Source organism: Palaemon carinicauda, chromosome 44 (assembly GCF_036898095.1).
Source record: "Palaemon carinicauda isolate YSFRI2023 chromosome 44, ASM3689809v2, whole genome shotgun sequence".
NCBI classification, from domain to species: Eukaryota; Metazoa; Arthropoda; class Malacostraca; order Decapoda; family Palaemonidae; genus Palaemon; species Palaemon carinicauda.
Genome location: NC_090768.1, coordinates 44464484 through 44480949, shown reverse-complemented (window position 1 = coordinate 44480949; position 16466 = coordinate 44464484). Strand labels below are relative to the sequence as shown.

At 39.4% G+C, this 16466-nt stretch overlaps 1 protein-coding gene across 1 annotated transcript in view; it reads left to right on the top strand.

Moving 5' to 3' along the window:
• LOC137634299 (tyrosine-protein phosphatase non-receptor type 23-like) overlaps window positions 1-16466 on the top strand; it is an 81804-nt gene that overhangs the window by 25497 nt on the left and 39841 nt on the right. The window contains 6 exon segments of the mRNA XM_068366651.1: window positions 1116-1292; window positions 3675-3916; window positions 9766-9898; window positions 10393-10524; window positions 11520-11754; window positions 13434-13630. Of these exon segments, the coding sequence (XP_068222752.1) occupies window positions 1116-1292; window positions 3675-3916; window positions 9766-9898; window positions 10393-10524; window positions 11520-11754; window positions 13434-13630 (1116 nt within the window).

The following is a 16466-nucleotide window of genomic DNA, read 5'->3' as shown; positions in this document are numbered from 1 at the left end:
CCATCAGCCATCAGCCTCCTATCTATGGGGTGGGTGCTTATGAGGAAACGACAGAATGCCAGTAGCTGGGTATATTGTTTTGGGTGGTCGTGGCTTTGCAACGGCCACGCACACACACTTGGCCCACACTGTTTTCACCGCGGCGCAAGACATATGAGACAGGCGGCTTCTCCGATGTTGGTTGCATCGGGCTGCCGGGTTCTTGTTATGTCAAGGCCCGCCTTGTTGCCTGCCCGACAGGCATTGCCCTCTTCCGCCGGCGCTGGGAAGCTCCGCCGTTGGGGTCTTGTTTGGTTTGATTTTGGAGTTTTCCTTCTCCTAGCCTTTGCCTATCTTAAATAAAGACTACAGTATGGGCAAAGAACATATTGAATATACACATGTCAGTTTATTTTCTCTGAAGCCTTATAGAAGTTATTCTTCTTCCTCTTATGTCATTCCTGTTATAATCAAAATGAAACTGCAAACTATTCTAGAAGTTTTATTCCAGCTGTGACCAAGTTGGGGAATGATCTTCCTAGTCGGGTAGTTGAATTGGTAGAACTTCAAAAGTTCAAACTGGTAGCAAATGTTTTTATGTTGAACAGGCTGACATAAGTCTCTCCATAGTTTGCATATATGAAATATCTGTTTTGATGATGTTATTGCTTTTATAATATTTTACTTTGTTTATTATTTCTCATATCGTTTATTTATTTCCTTATTTACTTTCCTCACTAAGCTGTTTTTCTTGGTTGGAGCCCTTGGGCTTATAGTATCTTGCTTTTCCAATTAGGGTTATAGCTTAGCTAGTAGTAATAAATAATAATAATAATAATAATTTGTTCCAACACGAATACTTACCTCGAACTACTTTCTTAGGAGTTACTAGTAACCTACTCTCTACCGACCTAACTCCTAAGAAAGTAGTTCTCGGTAAGAATACTTACCTCGAACTACTTTCTTAGGAGTTAGGTCGGTAGAGAGGAGGTTACTGGTAACTCCTAAGAAAGTAGTTCTCGGTAAGTATGTTAGGAAAAATAAAAATTACTTAAAATTTTTGATAATAATAATAATAATAATAAAAGAAAAGGCATTTGACAATATATAAAAATAAAAACATTATCTTGATGAAGATGTGGCGGAAATACTGCGAGTTCAAGATAGCCTATTATGGAGCAGTTGCACTTTTGTATCAAGGAATGCAGACGGAAGAGCAACAGAAGATGGGCGAACGCCTTGCATATTACCAAGCAGCTGTTGACATGTTGAGTGAAGCATCAAAACTCTCAAAGAATTTGGAGAAACAAGAGGTATTGTGAAATGACTTGTTTCTTCTTCTTCTTCTTCTTCCCCACCGTTATCCCTATATTAAGGGGTCTGTTGCCTGATGCGCCCTCTCCAATGCCTTCGATCAAAGGCTTCCTCTTCCACCAAACCTCTTCTCTCCATATCATCCTTCACCTTATCTTGCCATCTAATTGTCTCCCTCTTTATCTTCTTCCCCTTACAGGTTCCTCCTAAGCCCTCCTTACTCCCTCCCTACCTTCATCCTTAACACATGCCCACACCATCTCAGTCGTGACACTCTTATCATCTCGGTACTCTAAACTACTCCTGCGATTCTTCTTATTTCATCATTTTCCAGTCTTTGAAATAGTGATATTCCCATAACCCACCTTAGCATTCTCATCTCTGTTCTCTCAAGCTTTGCTTCCTCTTTCATCTTAAAACCCAAGTTTCTGATCCATACATTAACACTGGTCTTATTAATGCTATGTAGCAGTTAATGATAGCATTTTGAATAGCATTGTTTTTCGTTTTATCTTGTCAGTAATACAGGAATATAAAGGATATTTATATCACTTTAGGGTTGAAATTTTAAATGATTGTGCAGTTGGTTGACTTTGTGAAAAATCGTGAATACAAAACGATTTTGTTTCAACACTAACAAACCTAACACTATTTAATAGGGATTATCTTTTGGCGAAGCTGGAAGATAATCCCTTTTAAATAGCTAGATGTTTGTACGTTAGGAAAAATACAAATTACTTCCAAATTTGTCTTGTTAACACAAATTTATAAAGAATTATATGTGATAAGAGATAAAAACAGTAAGATGTTTAGTTATTTTGTATTTAGAAGAAATTAAGATTAATTTGATTAATTTCTCATGAAGCCTTTGAAATAATAAGATTGTGTACTTACACGTACAGTGTAAGCTTGTTGAGATACTGTACATGATTTAGTTAGTGTTTTGTTTGTTTTCCTGGTTAGGAGATCTACAAGGTCAAGTACTTTTGTGTTTTACATTAAATTTTCTTTGACTTTTCTTTGTCGTATTTAATGTGGAATCAAATGCAATATGGACAAACATAGACGAAGTTTAGAAATGATAATCATAATGACATAAGTGGAATGCTAACAATGAAAATGGGAAGGTTTTTTACAGTTTATGTTGGATCAGGTTAATAATGGTCAGGATGTACTGGTTTTACAATGAAATATTAAATAGGAATGTTTTATCAATGTCATGCTCGCTTCAAGGATGAAATGAACAGTCTCAACAAGGCTGCGCAGTCCATGAATGAAACTAATGCTGTGGAGGTCTGGAAAATCTTGTCCTTTTGTAGTTAACCTTCTAACGAGGTTGTTTGTTGCGTAACTTTTCTTGAATGCTTGCTTTTTCTTTATCCAGTGACAATGAAAGTTATATATGTAATTTGCACATAATTTGCCTGTTAAATATTTGGGTATTGGTTGAAAGTAAGTTTAGAAATTTATTCCGAAGTAACTTCGTGACGATTTCCTAAGCGATGTAACCTTTAGTTGCTTTAATTGGTTCAGCAAAAAGTTGTCCAATTTTGTAAGGTACAAGTATCTTGAATCGGTACGGCTTTATTGTGTTATACGTTGCTACTGAAACGATAAGCTGAAAACTAGGTAAAACTTTTTTATAGCAGCAGTTGATAAAGTGCTTTTTCCGCTAAGTTTCCAAGGTAGTTATAAGCAGAATAATTATAATTCCTCAACTTACAAACAGTTGGAGAAACAAACACAAATCTAACTGAAATAAATTTCATGTATCAAAAGTTCGTATACCGTACTAAGATGTGAGATAATGAAATACTGCAATAATCCAATATTATATAATTTAATAAAGTAAGCAAAATGTCATAACCTGTTATTCATTTTATATGAAAAGGGACTATTTGTTGACTTGGTGCAGCTAGAAGTCTTTGGCATGAGAGTTAGGTTATGCCTCCCCTTAGACAAATTTATCAGAATTCTAATTGCAAAATGCTTCTTAGAACCTATTAAGTTTGTAAGTTGGTTAGGTCTACCCTAAGACAAAATTTATCAGAATTCTAATTGCAAAATGCTTCTTAGAACCTATTAAGTTTGTAAGTTGGTTAGGTCTACCCTAAGACAAAATTTATCAGAATTCTAATTGCAAAATGCTTCTTAGAACCTATTAAGTTTGTAAGTTGGTTAGGTCTACCCTAAGACAAAATTTATCAGAATTCTAATTGCAAAATGCTTCTTAGAACCTATTAAGTTTGTAAGTTGGTTAGGTCTACCCTAAGACAAAATTTATCAGAATTCTAATAGCAAACAGCTTCTTAGCACCTAATAAGTTAGTAAGTTGAGAACCTCCTGTAGAACCTCACTTTTGTGTTCTTATTTCCTTACAGCTAATCGCAGAAAGTTTAACCTTCTCCAACGACGTGATGGGTGGGAAACTGACAGCAGCCCAGAAGGAAAATGAATTTGTGTACCATGAAAAAGTACCTCCAGTATCGTCTCTTGCGGAAGTGAAGGGAGCCTCGTTAGTGAAGGGCATTCCTTTCAGTGTGAATGATCCGGAGGTAGCGGGACAAGATATATTCAGTAAATTAGTTCCCATCGAGGCTCACCAACATTCATCTATGTACAGGTCAGTTTTTGGTTCTTATCTTTTAGCCTCATGTTTGCTCTTATAAGGCCGGTTTACATGGGGATAGTTCACTTGTGCGAGTAACTAGCACCAAGTAAACTTTCCAGGATAGTAAGCCTTTGTGTGGGGATAGTAAGCGTTTGCACCGGGATAGTATGTTGAAGCTAGTAAACTATCTCCTTGTAAACATGCCTTTATGTTTCAGTAATTCCAGTCACGGGTACAGGTTAAGTATTATTATTATTTTTTCAATATTAAACTTAGCCGGTGATTATATAAGCTGCAGCTCTGCTGCCCGACAGAAAAACTCTACGCTCGAAATCCGCCAGCGATCGCTATGCAGGTAGGGGGTGTACTTCAACAGCGCCATCTGTCGAGCAGGTACTCAGTACTCAATGTAAACACAGAACTCAATTTTCTCTCTGTCGTGCCACCGGCAAGACCTACTAAATTCGCTGTTGCTTACTGGATTGGTTTTCACATATTTTGGTGAAGTACACATTTCTAGTTTTGAGCTTTCGCTTTGCAGACGTTATCTTCAATACATCCTTGCATTCTTTTGTTGATTTTGGATTATTTGTTGACGACTTTGAATAGATTTTGAATTCCCCTTTGACTAATTCAAAATGGCTGACCCTTCTCAAGTCCCTAAGTTCAGGAAATGTAATGCTAGGGACTGTTCAAGGCGTCTTCCGAAGGCCTCGATCGATCCTCACACCGTTTGTTCCAATTGTCGGGATAAAACCTGTCAATTGGAAGATCGATGTGAGGAATGCGTTGGGCTTTCGGAATTCCAGAAATACACACGTAGGCTAGAGAGAGATAGAGTCAGGAGAAGTTCATCTCACTCCGTTGAATTTTCCTCTCCTCATGCCCCACAACCTATTCCTTCCCCTGTAGTGGTTGCTCCTGATCCCCCTTCTAGCACTCAACAACCTTCGATGGCAGATATGATGCGTGCCATCCAGGCTCTGGGTGAGAGAGTCGAGTCATTGGCGAGTGATCGTAACCAACTCATGGCAGACGTCAAGGAGTTGAAGTGTAAGAGTGCAGTGGGTAGTGACAAAGTGAGTGGTAGTGTTGTGGAAAGTGTTGTAGATAGTGTTGCGCTTGAGGGTTCATCTGTTCGTGCCTATCGTCCTCCCAGTCCGGGACCTCTTGCAAGCTCCCAAGCCCCCAAGCCCAGGGGAGAAGCAATGTCGTACGACCAAAGGGTTCGAGAGGCTTTAATCAGCGAACAGACGTTCCCTCCGTGGTTTCGGGCGTATCTAACCAAGATCGCCCCACCCACACGAAGACGAGAGAGCCCATTTATTCCTCGTCTGCGGAAGAGGTTTCTCGGAAGAAACCATGGACCAAGGTCTCGCGGCCTCTTAAGCGCAAGTCGGTCCCTTCCGCGCAAGTCCAATGGCCCAGTTGTAGCCACTGGGTCAGTTCGGACTCGCTGCAGTCTTCCGATGACTGTTCACCTCCTAAGAGAGGCAAAGCGGTACCGCATCAGGCAGTAACACCGTCTGTTGCCGCACCTGCTACTGTAGACCCTAAGTGGTCTTTGCTGCAGACCATGCAGGCACAGTTAACGTCATTGATGCAGGACTTTCGTGCGGAGAAGGTTGACGCTGCACCAACCTCTAGCCTACAACCACCCACGGTTGTGCGTCCAGTGGACGCTGAGGCTACCTTCTCCCGCACTCCAGCTGTGAGAGTCCCGCCACCCATGCGTTCCAGTGTACCCTGCCAGCCGCATGTTGACGTTCAGCGACGCACGGAACCTTCCTTTGACGTTCGCGAGTTACAACAACAACCTAAGTTTTGTTTTGACGCGGTGCGTCAACCTCCGCAACCCAGTGTGGATACCTCTACTCGCCCACAGCAGACTAGACAGTCTGGAGTAGACGCTTTGCGTCCCCGCGCTGCTATGGTTGTTGCCAGTTCACAGACTGGGCAACAGTTCCATGACGTTGCGTCCGGTTCAGTCATGCGTGCACCCGTGCTGCCGGACTCAGCTGACCAGCCGATTCCTACTCCTTTGCCGCTTCCTCCTCAGTTTTCAGATGATGGACTCTCTGATGATGACGACGCTGCACACATTGACGACCCGCATACGGACATCGACGAACCCAAGACCACGCAAAAGGTTGTCTACCAATTTCAAGCCCTGTGCTTTGGCCTAAGCACGGCTCCTCTTGTATTTACGAGGCTGATGAGGAATATTGCCAAATTCCTGCATTTAGCGGATATCAGAGCCTCCCTCTATTTGGACGACTGGCTTCTAAGAGCGTCTTCCAGTCGTCGCTGTCTGGAGAATCTAAAGTGGACTCTAGATCTGATCAAGGAATTGGGTCTCCTGGTCAATATGGAAAAGTCCCAACTGGTCCCATCCCAAACTATAGTGTACTTAGGGATGGAGATTCACAGTCAAGCTTTTCGGGCTTTTCCGTCGGCCCCCAGAACAAGTCAAGCCCAGGTATGCATCCAGAACATGCTAAAGAAGAAACGATGTTCAGTCAGACAGTGGATGAGTCTGATAGGGACGCTATCATCCCTGGAACAGTTCGTTTCGTTAGGGAGACTACACCTCCGTCCCCTTCAATTTCATCTAGCTGTTTACTGGAAAAAGGACAAGACGCTAGAAGCGGTCTCGATCCCCATTTCCGAGAAGATGAAGTCAGCACTGACTTGGTGGAAGGACAGTATCAACCTCAGAGAGGGTCTGCCCCTGGCTGTTCAGACCCCCAACCACGTTCTCTTCTCGGACGCATCGGACACGGGCTGGGGTGCGACACTAGACGGTCGGGAATGCTCGGGAACGTGGAACTCGAATCAAAGAACGTTACATATCAACTGCAAGGAGCTACTGGCAGTTCATCTGGCCTTGAAAAGCTTCAAGTCCCTCCTTCAAGGCAAAGTGGTGGAGGTGAACTCGGACAACACCACGGCCTTGGCGTACATCTCCAAGCAAGGAGGGACCCATTCTATGACGTTGTACGAGATCGCAAGGGACCTCCTCACCTGGTCAAGAGATCTAAACCTTTCTCTAGTAACAAGGTTCATACAAGGCAATATGAATGTTATGGCGGATTGCCTCAGTCGGAAGGGTCAAATCATCCCAACAGAATGGACCCTACACAAGGATGTGTGCAAGAGACTATGGGCCACTTGGGGCCAACCTACCATAGATCTCTTCGCAACCTCGATGACCAAGAGGCTCCCAATATATTGCTCACCGATCCCGGACCCAGCAGCAGTTCATATAGATGCCTTTCTACTGGATTGGTCACATCTAGACCTTTATGCATTCCCCCCGTTCAAGATTGTCAACAAGGTACTGCAGAAGTTCGCCTCTCACGAAGGGACAAGGTTGACGTTGGTTGCTCCCCTCTGGCCCGCGAGAGAATGGTTCACCGAGGTACTTCAATGGCTGGTGGACGTTCCCAGAGCTCTTCCTCTAAGAGTGGACCTTCTACGTCGGCCACACGTAAAGAAGGTACACCCAGACCTCCACGCTTTTCGTCTGACTGCCTTCAGACTATCGAAAGACTCTCTAGAGCTATAGGCTTTTCGACGGAGGCAGCCAGGGCGATTGCTAGAGCGAGGAGGACATCCACTCTTAGAGTCTACCAGTCGAAGTGGGAAGTCTTCCGAAATTGGTGCAAGTCGGTATCAGTATCCTCAACCAGTACCTCTGTAACCCAAATAGCTGACTTCCTATTATACCTGAGGAAAGAAAGATTCCTTTCAGCTCCCACTATCAAAGGTTACAGAAGCATGTTGGCAACAGTCTTCCGTCACAGAGGCTTAGATCTTTCCAACAACAAAGATCTACAGGACCTCCTTAAGTCTTTTGAGACCACGAAGGAGCGTCGTTTGGCTACACCTGGATGGAATTTAGACGTGGTACTAAGATTCCTGATGTCAGAAAGGTTCGAGCCACTACAATCAGCCTCCTTTAAAGATCTTACTTTAAAGACACTTTTCCTGGTTTGCTTAGCCACAGCTAAAAGAGTCAGTGAGATTCACGCCTTCAGCAGGAACATCGGATTTTCATCTGAAACGGCTACATGTTCTTTACAGCTTGGTTTTCTAGCCAAAAACGAGCTACCTTCTCGCCCTTGGCCGAAATCGTTCGACATTCCAAGCCTTTCAAATATGGTTGGAAATGAACTAGAAAGAGTCTTATGCCCTGTTAGAGCTCTTAAGTTCTATGTAAGACGAACTAAATCTTTACGGGGACAGTCAGAAGCTTTATGGTGTTCTATTAAGAAACCTTCTTTACCTATGTCAAAGAATGCAGTTTCCTATTATATCAGACTGTTGATACGAGAAGCTCATTCCCATCTGAATGAAGAAGACCATGCTGTGCTGAAGGTAAAGACACATGAAGTTAGAGCTGTCGCTACTTCAGTGGCTTTTAAACAAAATAGATCTCTGCAGAGTATAATGGACGCAACCTATTGGAGAAGCAAGTCAGTGTTCGCGTCTTTTTATCTTAAAGATGTCCAGTCTCTACGAGAACTGCTACACCCTGGGACCATTCGTAGCAGCGAGTGCAGTAGTGGGTGAGGGCTCAACCACTACATTCCCCTAATTCCATAACCTTTTTTAATCTTTCTCTTGAAATGTTTTTTATTGTTGTTTTTTTGGGTTGTCCGGAAGGCTAAGAAGCCTTTCGCATCCTGGTTGATTTGGCGGGTGGTCAAATTCTTTTCTTGAGAAGCGCCTAGATTAGAGGTTTTGATGAGGTCTTGTAGTATGGGTTGCAACCCTTGATACTTCAGCTCCTAGGAGTCGCTCAGCATCCTAAGAGGATCGCGAGGCTCAGTAAGGAAGACGTACTTAAAAAAGGCAGAGTAATTGTTCAAGTCGACTTCCTTACCAGGTACTTATTTATTTTATGTTTGTTATTTTGAATAACTGCTAAAATGAAATACGAAATCCTTAGCTCATAATAATGTAAACAATTATTGCTGGTCTCTACCTACCCCCCTGGGTGTGAATCAGCTTATATAATCACCGGCTAAGTTTAATATTGAAAAATGTTATTTTTATAATAAAATAAATTTTTGAATATACTTACCCGGTGATTATATATTAAAGGACCCTCCCTTCCTCCCCAATAGAGACCCAGTGGACCGAGGAGAAAATTGAGTTCTGTGTTTACATCGAGTACTGAGTACCTGCTCGACAGTTGGCGCTGTTGAAGTACACCCCCTACCTGCATAGCGATCGCTGGCGGATTTCGAGCGTAGAGTTTTTCTGTCGGGCAGCAGAGCTGCAGCTTATATAATCACCGGGTAAGTATATTCAAAAATTTATTTTATTATAAAAATAACATATTGATATTATTAATAGCCAAGCTACATCTCTAGTGGCAAATCACGATACTATAAGCCCAAGGGCACCAACAGGGAAAAATAGCTCAGTGAGGAAAGGAAATAAGGAAATAAACTACATGAGAAGTAATGAATAATTAATATAAGATTTTATAAGATCAGTAACAAGATTAAAATAGATCTATCACATATAAACTATGAAGACTTATGTCAGCCTGTTCAACAACATGCCAAGTTTGAACTTCTAAAAGTTTCACAGATTCAACTAGCCGATTAGGTTACAGCTGGAATAAAACTTCTAGAATACAGTGTAGTCACCGAGCCTTATGATTGACATTAATGTAGCCTTTATATTGATATCGCTGATAATTGATTAATTTAAGTGGTTGATATACATTTAATGCTTTGGTTTAACAACAGCAATAACAACAATGCATGAATTCAGCTTGCCAAAGCTTGTGTTTTGTAGGACATTTAAATGAACTGATTAATTTTATCATATCTTTTATATTCCAGTGAGGAAAAAGCAAAACTTTTGAGGCATATCTGTGGGGAAATTCAGGAGAAGAATGAGGAGTTGGAGACTTATTTAGCATCCATGCAATTAGACTCTTTGTCCCTGGATGACAACTCAGATGCTTTACCTCAGGTAAATTATGAGATGAAAACTTGGCGAGATGTTTGTTGAGATAATGGTTGAGATTTGATTAAATATCTTGAATTGTTAACCCTTTTACCCCCAGGCTATTTGGAAATTTCCAACCCTTAACCCCCAGGGGTTATTTTTTTCAAGCACATTTTGTAGTATATTTTTTTTTTTCAAATTGCTCCAACAGCCTTAATTTTTGTCATAGAGAGGTCAGGTTGGCCTCATTCCCTTGGAAAATGCCTGAAGTTTCTCAAAAAATTATCAAAAATATGCAAAAAAAAAAAAAAAATGTAAATAGCAGTTTTTTGCAAGGACGTACCGGTATGTCCATGGGGTAAAGGGATGAGTTTTGTGAAACGTACCAGTACGTTTTTTTGGGGGGGTAAAAGGGTTAATTGCAAGGGTTAATATTTTGTATTTTTATCTTGTACAAATGAAATTATCATTAATCATAAGCAAATAGATATTTTTCCTACTGCTAATGATGTTTTCAGGAACTAGTGGAATGCTGTGCAGATCTGAGTGCCAGCAGTGGTGTGAGGAAGTTGTCAGACATCATGAATAAAATCTCCAATTTTTACCACGATATTGATGCCCAGCTGAAAGCTATTCATAGTTTAATTGAGGTATGTATATATTTTTTTTTGTGTTTGCTGTTATTATTATTACTTGCTAAGCTACAACCCTAGTTGGAAAAGCAGGATGCTATAAGGCCAAGCTCCAACATGGAAAATATCCCAGTCAGGAAATAAAACGAGGAAATAAGTTAACTACAGCAGAAGTAATAATAATCAAAATAATATATTTCAAGATCATTAACAACATTAAATTGATCTATCATATATAAACCATAAAAACTTCATAAAAACAAGAGGAAGAGAAACATGATGGAAATAGCGTGTCCAAGTGTACCCTCAAGCAAAAGAACTCTAACCCAAGATAGTGGAAGACCATGGTACAGGGGTTACGGCACTATCGAAGAGTAGAGAACAATGGTTTGACTTTGGAGTGTCCTTCTCCCAGAAGAGAAAGTATAAAAAATAATCTATGAGAAACAAAAAGTCATTAAGGAAAAGTAGCCAAGCGAAAAGCATTTTGTAAGCTTTGCTAAGGTCATTGTTTGAATGGTAGTTACAAATAGAATTCGGTTAATTCTCCCTTTAACCTTTTATAGATTTCAAATGGCATAGGTTAGTTTGTATGAATGAAATATGTAACATACATTTTTATGGAGCTTGACTTTGTTTCACATATTTTATCAGGATATTTAGTCACTCATGTTCATTTTAAGATTATAGGGCACTAGTTGGTTTGTTTGCCGAGTTTAAGGCTGAATTTTTTTTTCCAATGCTTGTAAATATTCAGTAACCTGTTTAGTACAGTCAGTTAGATAGTTATTCAGGAAATTAAGCCTCGTTACATGATATTGGAATATTTCATGGATTTTTAATGGATTTTGTCTAATATTTACCTATTGTAGCTTAAGAAATGATTGAAATGGAAGATTTTGTATACAGTTCTCCTATTTGTATATCCTCATACATTATGTTCCAAGAATTATGTTGATAAATGTAAAAGTAGTTGTTGCAATACATATAATTATAAAATATTTTTTTACCAGGAGGAGGAGCACAAGGAAAAGGAGTTTCTAACAATGATGGGCAAGAGAGCTCCCAACATGATTCTTGGAGAGATGAAGCGAGAAGCAAACAAATACAGAGAGGCACATCAGAGTGCGCAAGATAATAACACAGCTCTCCATAGGGCTATCACTAATCACATGGCGAATCTACAGTTGTTGTCCAAGCCCCTGGATCAGATAGTGGCCTCGATCCCATCCACGTCTGAAGTAGAGGGTAAGTCGTTTTTTTAAAGCTTATGAGTGAGACTTAGGGAGTCTTAGAAAACAGCATGTTTGGGGCATGAATTATCCCCTTGAACATCCCTTGTCCAGGCAATTGGGACAAAAAGGATGTATCTATGTCTGTCCAGCATCATAAGGATGCCATAATGGTCGCTATCCTGTCCGGGGAAAGAATATTAATACCGTGATTTACTAGATATATAGCACTTGCACATAACTCACAGATAATGAATAGTAACGCAAGTGACTGTGAATAGAGAAAAGACACAAGTCATGAGTGTTAAACTAAAAGGGAAGCGAGTTGAATGCAAGAGGCTTGATCGTAGAGAGGAAGTGAGAGCATAACCTCTTCACATCATACCGGCTCGTACCGGCAGTGTTACATGGAGGCGATGCCGGCAAGAGTCCTCTTGTTGCATACACTTACGCTATGGTTACCTATTAACGATGCATGGCGAAATCAAACCAATTTTCTTTGAAAAACAGGACTAGCAGTAACCCATATAAATGACTTTAGGTTTGTATAGCTATTTGAGTACATGCGTAAATTTAGGCAAATGGTTACACAATTCAACTAGAAAAGGGCTCTGAGTTTGCAGACCTCCGCCACGGCTTAGGGCTAATTCAGTTGACCTTTTGGTTGAACTTGACCAAGTACTTTCAAAATTGAATCGCCTCCTCATCTCAACTTGACAATTAATTTGTGAAAGTTTCACTACTCTGAGTAAAATTGTAGCCGGGAAGTTGTTCACAAACAAACTGACAGACAAACGGGCAAAAACATAACCTCCTCCCAACTTCTTTGGTGTAGGTAGAAATACTAAATCCTCTTAAATGTTCTTCATCCATATATAGAATGTTCTAATTATTAGTTAAAAGTAACAACAAACCCTTCTGGGGTATTATTATTATTGTTGAAATTGTAATCATGATATCTCTGAATGGATTAATAACAAACAATCATCTCATGGTCATTTATGACAGCCCTTTCTGACATCTGAGTATGGTGACTTGAATCTTATTTCTAATGACAGCTGTAGGGGTTCCCAAGCTTTTTGGGGAATCTTTTCTTGTGTCTAATAGACTCGTCTGAATTGTCCATTCCCCTGCCTATAAGAAGGGAAGACTTTTAAATCTCTGTAGAAAACTGTAGATATCTGTAAGGCTTTTTGTCATATCCCTTTCATTCTAGCTGCATTACTCTCTGCCTTAATTTTATCCTCAAGGTGAAAGGAAGAAATTAGTTACCTTTGAGTAAGTTCTCATGAAGTGATTATCATTTATCAATAATAATGTAAACTAATTTCTTAAGCTAAAAGCATTTGTTTTCAATTTTATTTAATATTTTGTAAGCTTATTTGTTATGCCATGTCTTTCGTTAGTGATTTTTAGTAAGAATTAGCATAAGTTTTGGTGAATATATAAAATTCTTAATGTATGCCACACATTTCATCATCATCATAGCCTCCCACGCCTATTGACGCAAAGGGCCTTGGTTAGATTTCGCCAGTCATCTCTATCTTGAGCTTTTAAATTGACACTTCTCCATTCGTCATCTCCTACTTCACGTTTCGTAGTCCCCAGCCACGTAGGCCTGGGTCTTCCAACTCTTCTAGAGCTTTGTGGAGCCCAATTCCACTCTAATTTAAATCCTGTTCATTCTTTTCACAGCTCAAGCAGATCCTGCTGCCAGGCAGGAAGTGAAGCGATTGCTTGGGAAGGTGAGCGAAATGCAGGCCCAGCGTGCCAGGTGGGAGGATCAGCTGAGAAGAGATCTTCACGAGGATGATGTCACAAAACAGTTAGTTACAAATCAAGAAGACATGGAAGAGTTCTTCAAGAACGAGTTGAAGAAACATGACAAACTCGTAAGTATAGTTTAATTTATAGCAGTCACTTGTGATATTCAATAGAAATTGAGTCCTGAATATTGATAAATCTTTTAGAAAAGATTGAGGAATATAAATTTTTGGGGAATCCTCAGTCTCATATGAAACTTGTAGTTTATTTTATTGTTTTATTCAAGATGAAATTGAGCCTTCATGCTCTTACTGTTGAGTATTCCTGATCAAATTAAATAATATTAGTTCCTACATAAATATAAACTTATTCCCTTTCATAGGGTATGTTTTCAGCATAACTGGAAGGTTGCTGTTAAAATTTGAACGAGGTGTCGTTAGTTGCTGTTGGGGGTGGGGAAGCCCTCTCAACCTGACTGGCTACAAGTGATGCCGTTTTGTGTTTTTTTTTTTTCCAAAACTCTGTCAAATAGCAATATCTGGCATCTCACTTTGGTCACCCTGAGTATGACTACATTCCTATGTAAAAAAAAAAAAGCTCTTTGGAACATTACTTTAAATTTTGGTAATTAAGCTTTGATAATGAAGCCAAACTTCCCGCATATGAAATATAGATTATGGCTTTTCGATTTAATCAGTGAATGATAAGACTTTAAATATTCATCAAAATTAGAATTGAATGTCCTTCTGCTTAGAGTTAACCCTGAAGGAAATAATTATGTCGCAGAAAACATCACGAAGTCCTTACGGAAATTCTATGCAGCTATAATGGCAACACTGCATATGTCCACACTGAGTGGTGTCGAGGCGGCAACACTGCTGCCCACCGAGCTCTTAGAGTACATTCTCCCGGCATCATTAACTGGCTGCTTTAATTTTTGTGTTATTTAGGATAATTACTATTATTATTAATTGCTAAGCTACAACCCTAGTTGATAAAGCAGGATGCTATAAGCCCAAGGGCTCCAACAGGAAAAAATAGCCCTCTGAGTAAAGGAAATAAGTATACAGATAAAATTATATGAGTAATGAGTAAGAGAAATTAAATATCTCTATCAGTAACAATGGTAAAATGGATTTTGTGTGTACAGTATAAACTATTAATATTACTACTAGCTAAGCTACAACCCTAGTTGGAAAAGCAGGATGCTCTAAGCCCGAGGGCTCTAACAAGAAAAAATATCCAAGGGAGAGAAGTAAATAAGGGAATAAATAAACTATGAGAAGTAATGAACAATTAAGATAAAATATTTTATAAATAGTATCATCAAAACAGATCTTTCATATATAAACTGTAAAAAGACTTTCAGTCTGTTTAATATTAAAACATATGCAGCAAGTTTGAACGTTTGAAGTTCTACCAAATCAACTGCTTGATTAGACCATTCCACAACTTGGTTACAGCTAGAATAAAACTACTAGAATACCGAGTAGTATTGAGCCTCATGATGGAGAAGGCATGATTGTTAGAATTAACCGCATCTTATGAACAGGATGGTACTGTCCTGGAAGATCTGGATGTAAAGGATAGTCAAGAGTTATGAAAAATTTTATGCAACATGCATATAGAACTAATTGAACGATGGTGCTAGAGATTAATATATAGGTCCGGAGTAAGAGATTTAATAGACCATAAGTTCCTGTCCACCAAATTCAGATGAGACTCGGCAGCTGAAGACCAGAAAGAAGATGAATACTCTAAACCAGGAAGAATGAAAGAATTGAAACACTCCCTCAGAATAGATTTATCACCGAATATCATACAAGACTTAACTAATAAGCCATTTTTCCGTGCAGTTGAAGAAGAGACTTAATGTGTAAGAGTGGAATCCCTCGCTGTTTGACTTTAAAATGGAAAGCTGAAACCATTGAACGATTGGAAACTAAAGTTGAAGTTTGGTATCTAACAATTCTTCTTCACTCAAGGGGTTACTGCACTAATTGTACAGTGGCCAATTTCCTCTTGGTAAGGGAAGAAGAGACTCTTTAGCTATGGTAAGCAGCTCTTCTAGGAGAAGGACACTCCAAAATCAAACCATTGTTCTCTAGTCTTGGGTAGTGCCATAGCCTCTGTACCATGGTCTTCCACTATCTTGGTTGGAGTTTTCTTGCTTGAGGGTACACTCGAGCACACTATTCTATCTTGTTTCTCTTCCTCTTGTTTTGTTAAAGTTTTTATAGTTTATAGAGGAGATATTTGTTTTAATATTGTTACTCTTAAAGTATTCTGTTTTTCTTTTTTCCTTTCCTCACTGGGCTATTTTCCCTGTTGGAGCCTCTTGCCTTATACCATCCTGCTTTTCAAAGTAGGGTTGTTACTTAGCTAGTAATGATAATAATTAAGACTTAGGTCCTTTTTTCTTCCATGCTCTTTGAATACTTATAATGTATCCTTATGAGCTCACTATTCCATTGGGTAGGAGAAGAATCATGGCAAAGTAATAATACTCCACTGCTGCATCATAAGTAAAGAGAAGCCATTGGGTGAAATTGCATAAAACCAGTGGGTAAAGTACTTAAATTACATTGTGTAAAGGATCTGGATGAAAATTCCACTGTATAAGGCAAAATGCACTAAGATTGCAAAGTTAACCTTAAGAGGACATATCTAAAGCTGATCTCAAAGCAAGGAAGCATATGATGGGATACAAATGAATGTACAGATACAGATACGTTACTTTCAGCATAATGCAAAACAGCATAGATTGTAGGAATTGTTTAATTTTAGTTCTCAGTTTATTTCTGAGTATGGAGAATATTCTTAAATGAAAAAAGTGGGATTTCAAGTGAAAATGTAAGGTAGTTAGAAATTCTATATTTCTAATGATATGATAACTCTTGATTGCTAATACAAAATCATATTTGTATCTTTGTAAAGAAAGCTCTCACTAAACTGATTGACTGA